General features: G+C 34.5%; 1 protein-coding gene across 1 annotated transcript in view; it reads right to left on the bottom strand.

The window, feature by feature from the left end:
* LOC107745090 (large neutral amino acids transporter small subunit 3-like) overlaps positions 1–5879 on the bottom strand; it is a 17815-nt gene that overhangs the window by 5715 nt on the left and 6221 nt on the right. The window contains exons 5-11 of the mRNA XM_016558921.1: positions 4581–4673; positions 3272–3279; positions 3101–3198; positions 2840–2986; positions 1785–1820; positions 1541–1676; positions 475–604 (exon numbers count right to left, since the gene is read on the bottom strand). Of these exons, the coding sequence (XP_016414407.1) occupies positions 475–604; positions 1541–1676; positions 1785–1820; positions 2840–2986; positions 3101–3198; positions 3272–3279; positions 4581–4673 (648 nt within the window). The remainder of the gene's footprint in view (positions 1–474; positions 605–1540; positions 1677–1784; positions 1821–2839; positions 2987–3100; positions 3199–3271; positions 3280–4580; positions 4674–5879) is intronic.

Raw genomic sequence — 5879 nt, 5'->3', positions numbered from 1 at the left:
CCAAAAAGTTCTTTTTATTTATACAATAAAAAAAAAAAAAAAAAAAAAAAAAAAAATCAAATAGAAAACAGTTACAGTTTTTTTTACTGTATGTTTAATCAAATAAACGTGATATTGCTGAACATAAGAGTATTCTTTCAAAAATATATTTTTTTATAACTTAACTTTCGAACTGTATATGCAATAATACTGGAAAAATCAATCAAACAACTGACAATATGTTTTACTTAAGTCTGCTTCCAGTGCAGCTTTATAGATGAATTAAACTCATTCCATAATGCATTATCCTTACACAGTTATTAAACCGAACTGAATCAACAATGACTTAAAAAAAATGGACTGTTTGCTATTGTCCTCTTTTTAGAGCTGCTGTATTTTCCTGTTTAACACTGTAAAGCTGCTTTGACACAATCTGCACTACACAAAGCTCTATAGAAATAAAGGTGACTTGACTGAGTTTAATCAGGTTGTTACCTGTAGAGGCAGGTTGTCTACGAGTGAGAGCACACCAAACAGAATGAGCAGCACATTAGTTAAGATGAAGGCTCTCATGGCATTGGTCAGCTTCTGGATCTTTCTGTCACGCTTCGGTACTGAAACAGCTCTGGCAGGAGACAAGACGTCAAGATGATCTCACACAGAAGCATCAGGAGATCGTTTGTTCAGTTGCTTCTACATATAAAATATGGTTTGTCACTTTCTTTTAAGGTGTCATTGTTATAGTGTAATTATATATTTAAGTACTGAGTAATATTAATTAACTACATGTACTTACTATATGTGACCCTGGAGCACAAAAGCAGTCATAAGTCGCATATTTGTAGCAATAGCCAACAATGCATTCTATGGGTCAAAATTATCGATTTTTATTTATGCCAAAAATCATTAGTTTATTTATGTAGCACATTTCATGCACAATGGTAATTCAAAGTGCTTTACATAAAATAAAGTAAAATGATCATTAAAAAAATTATTTAAAATGTAATATTATTTAAATTTAAAAACTTTTAAAATGATTTAAAAATTGATTTAAAATGAATTAAAACAGTTAACAGTAGAAAATTATTATACATAAAATACAGTGCAATCAATTAGGGTATTAAGTAAAGATCATGTTCCATGAAGATATTTTGTAAATTTCCTAGTGTAAATATATCAAAGCTTAATTTTTGATTAGTAATATGCATTGCTAAGAACTTCATTTGGACAACTTTAAAGGCGATTTTCTCAATATTTAGATTTTTTTGCACCCTCAGATTCCAGATTTTCAAATATTGTCATATCCTAACAAATCATACATTAATGGAGAGCTTATTTATTCAGCTTTCAGATGATGCATAAATCTCAATTTAGAAAAATTTACCCTTATGACTGGTTTTGTGGTCCTGGGTCACAATATGGTTAGGGTTACTTGCATGTAATTATGCATAATTAATTGGTATTATAATAGTAAGTACATGTAATGTGTAACAAGGACACTTGAAATAAAGTGTTACCTAATCGTGTTATTACTGAGAGCAGAAGAACTTGAATTTCTTACTCTTTTTCTCCCCAGCGCACCGTCTTCTGATCCACCTCACACTCTTTCATCTTCCAGTCCATGATGTATCCGATCAGAGGACAGGTGACCAGACACAAGAGCTGCAGCGTGCCAAAGACGGACGAGTAGAAGCTCACTGGAAGATCAAATGCATGCATTCATCATGCTCAGATTGCCCTGAAACGTTCTCGCTTTCATTCACAATTACATTTACGACTATTAAACTAACAAAGGGTCATCTCACCTTTCTCCTCAGCCTCATGCACCAGTTCTTTAGAGGCTAAATGAGACAGAAACGCATTATGAGTCAGCTGAACAGAGAGCAGCGTGAATGAATACTAGGGCTGGGTTTTGACACAAATTTCACGATTCGATTCGATTCAATATCGATTATTTTGGATATATATATCAGGTACAGTACATGCCAAATTTTCTCAAGGGAAAAAAACTCTCAAATAATGCTGTAAAACATACATGAGAGTCAGTTGGTAGTAGCTACATTACTATAATATTGAAGGTTAAAACTGATTTGTAGGCTACACAACTGCTAAAATTACACTTTTAACATTTTTTTAAATAATAAAGTTATTATTTAAATGTAACCATTTATAATAAACATTTAAATGGTGGCGGTCATAACACTTGATGTATTTATTGAAACATAAATTAAACACTGAAGCACAGTAAAAATTATAAGGAAGATGTTATATGGTGCATATATTTAGCAATATGCCCCTCTCTACAGTTGATTTTTCTGGCTGACTAACGAGTTTATGGTCACGAATATGTTTTTCTGAGGTAAATGTGACGTTACGTGACATTGTTTACAAGCCGTTATATTGACGTCTTTGCGCGGCTGAAACACTGATTGAGTGATTACATGAGACAGGATACAGATTGTAAAGTTGTACTCTTTCTTTTAACTTACCTTCGGATGTTTAGTCATGTTTATTTTGTGCTATAACTAGTAATAAAGTGGAGGAGATGATCAGTTCACTGAGGCGTTAAAACGGCATTAATTGTTTAAATACTGCAATACAATGGACAGAATTTGAAATCTGAGACTTTGCTTCATATTAAAAGTACCAAAGCACAATGCTTATTGCGATATATTGGATGATAAGTGCCCTTCAACGTTCCGTCCATTAACTGAAAACAGGCTAGACTAATAGACTCTTGGGATTTAAGAATCGAGATCGTTCTGTAAAAATGAGAATCGATTAATATCGAGATATCTATATTTTTTACCCAGCCCTAATGAATACAGTGATAAGGTCTAGGTTTTGTAGCTGGGCTTACGGTGCTCCTCTCCGTGGATGACCAGGAACTCCAGCATCTTGTTCATGGCTCCCATAAAGAAGATGATTCTCAGCTGAGTCATTCCCATAGTGACCAGACTCCACAAAAAGATGGGAGAGAACACGGAGCGCCGGAACGGGACCGAAGCTGAGAAACAGATTTCCAGGAGTTCGTACGTTATATTTCACATCATCAGCTACACGTTCACACAACCGTAACAAACGGCATCAAAATGTATCACTCCGTCTCAAGGTGTCTCACCTTGTGCGTCCTGAGCTACAGCCGGCAGTTTCTCGGCTTCTCCCGTCGCCTCTTCAGACCATAGTTTGTGGTTTTCGGTTGAATGCATCTTTTTCCTACTAAATGGTTGCAAAAGGAATTATTGTTCAGAAATCAAGACTGTTTCCTGCAGTCTTCATATTAAAGGATTACATGCTAATCTGGATTATGTAATCAGATTCCAAAAAATAAGTACTATTAAAATCAGACTGCAGTTACTTTATCGATTACGTGATTTCATATTATTCATATAAAAGCAATAAATTATCAATTCTCTAATTCCTCTTTTTCATCTTTTAAATGTTCCTTTCTAATATAACCTACAAATGACATACAGGTAAACAAATAAAATATTACATTTTTTAAGTAAGTGTTTTATTCCAATTGTTGTAGTAAAAAAAACAACAGTTACATTACATTTACATTTAGTCATTTATTATAAATGACTAATATATCAAAACATATTTAAATTTTATTATAAACGTAACATTATATCCTGTCAATGTCATGTCACAAACCCCCTGCCCCCGGAAGGAATAATGGATGAGGCGAAAAAAAAAAAAAAAAAAAAAGATTTCGCTTGTCTGCAGCATCTGGTTGACGGTAGAACATCATGGCCTTAATATCATCTATTCTTTACAGTCATACAGACACAGTGACACTGCCCATATTAAAAGAGGTCAACATGTACAGTACACTATCATTAAGGTTTGGGGTGTGTAAGTATTTTTTTTTCCCCAAAGAAATTACGTCTATTCAGCAAGGATGCGTTAAATTGATCAAAAGTGAAATTAAAGACATTTAGAATGTTTCAGAAGATTCCATTTCAAATAAGCGCTGTTCTTTTGAACTTTCTATTCATCAAAAAAAAAATTGAAAAACAAAATGTATCACAGTTTCCACAAAAATATTGTGCAGCACAACTGTTTTCAACATTGATCATAATCAGAAATGTATTTTGAGAAGCAAATCAGTATATTAGAATGATTTCTGAAGGATCACGTGACACTGAAGACTGGAGTAATGATGCTGAAAATTCAGCTTTGATCATGTTTTAACATATTACAATAGAAAACAGTTTAAATTGTAATAATATTTCACAATCGTACGGTTTTTACAGAATTTTTGAATAATGAATGCAGCCGTGGCAATGAATTCTACACTCAACATAAAACACTTATCTTACACATGATCTTAATTTTGATGAAAGAAATTATTCTGAAAACACCAATGTTCACTCTTTAGACTAATATTATAACATCAGACGTCTTTGAAATAAAATGAATTTATATTTGATTGTACATAATCATAGCTCAAAACCTTTAGCTTAACTGCTTTTATAGCAGTTTAAGGTGATGAGTTCAGTTTCATTCAATCTGATGCAACATTTCATCAGAGGCTTTAATTCCGAGCACACTGTACACGTCAAACAGGTTTAACCTTTATTTACACAAAAAAATACCTTGACTCCAGGGAAGGTGACAGCCGATGAAGCGTAGGAGCCGATCATCAGTGACAGCACAGTGGAGCTCAGACTTCCAAACATGTTTGGCAGCTACCAGAGGAAGAGAGGAAAAGCACATCTCTGTATTGGATGGAAAAATCATAAATGCAGCTGAGCCTACACTTGCAAAGAACAAAAACAGGAAGGAAAACTAGATTGTTATATTTTCTGAAAACAATGAGCGCATCCATGGAAAAACTCACCACCTTGATACTAAGGCATCTGGGTGGTCGCTTAATTGCTCAAATCAAGTGTCAAGTGAACATCATGCCTAACCACAAGTATGAGCAATAGTGATGCCCGACTTAAACATCACTAATTAAGTGTAAAATGAACGTGAGAAATATTAATGCTTCAGTAAGCAGGAAGTCCTGCTGTGGCATGTGGATATGAATAAAATTTGTTTTCCACATTTTCCATGAATTTCCAAGCAGTGCTTCGTTTTTCCAGACTCTTACAGGGATGTGTGAGTGTGTTTTACTCCCCTGTGTGAAATGAGAAGGTTAAAAACACACACTTCTGTGAAAACGCACATTTGTACTTCCTTGTGCTTTTCACACACAAACACAGAGTGGCATAACAACCTCAAACCTGAACTTGTTACAGAAGACTGCACACCTTAAACACCAGTACAGTATCCAAAGCAATGTTATTTATTTTTTACAGATGCTGTTCACGGCTCAGGAGAGATCAGTTATGTTTATTGCAAGTATCAACTTTATCTCAGATGTTTCTCATAAACATCCTCATAAAAATATAAATGGACATAAAGAAGACAATTACTGACGAAGTAAGAGTATATGGCAAAAGCTATAAAATTACTGTGGATAGCATAGCTCAGATCATATAGAATGAGTTAAAGCGGTGTGTCATTAGCACAGCAGTGGTAGGAAAAACTCATGTGCCTGGATGATAGATGCCAGCGATGTTATATATCAGTGGTTCCCAACCCTGGTCCTGGAGGCACCCCAACACTGCACATTTTGCATGTATCCTTAATCAAACACACCTAATTCAGGTCATCGGCTCATTAGTAGAGACTCCAAGATCTGAAATTGGTGTGTCAGAGAAAGGAGATATGCAAAATGTGCAGTGTTGGGGTGCCTCCAGGACCAGGGTTGGGAACCAGTCTTCTAGGTTATTACATGCGAAAGTTTTAGGTCCAATAATTAACACCTCTGTTTTTTTTTTTTCAGAACTTAGCAGTAAGAAATTACTCGTCATCCAGTTTTTTTATATCAACTATGCATTCCGTCA

Source organism: Sinocyclocheilus rhinocerous, unplaced genomic scaffold (assembly GCF_001515625.1).
Source record: "Sinocyclocheilus rhinocerous isolate Xijiao unplaced genomic scaffold, SAMN03320098_v1.1 scaffold17, whole genome shotgun sequence".
Lineage (NCBI taxonomy): Eukaryota > Metazoa > Chordata > Actinopteri > Cypriniformes > Cyprinidae > Sinocyclocheilus > Sinocyclocheilus rhinocerous.
Note: the sequence above shows the minus strand (reverse complement) of the source record. Positions and strands in the feature narration are given on the sequence as shown.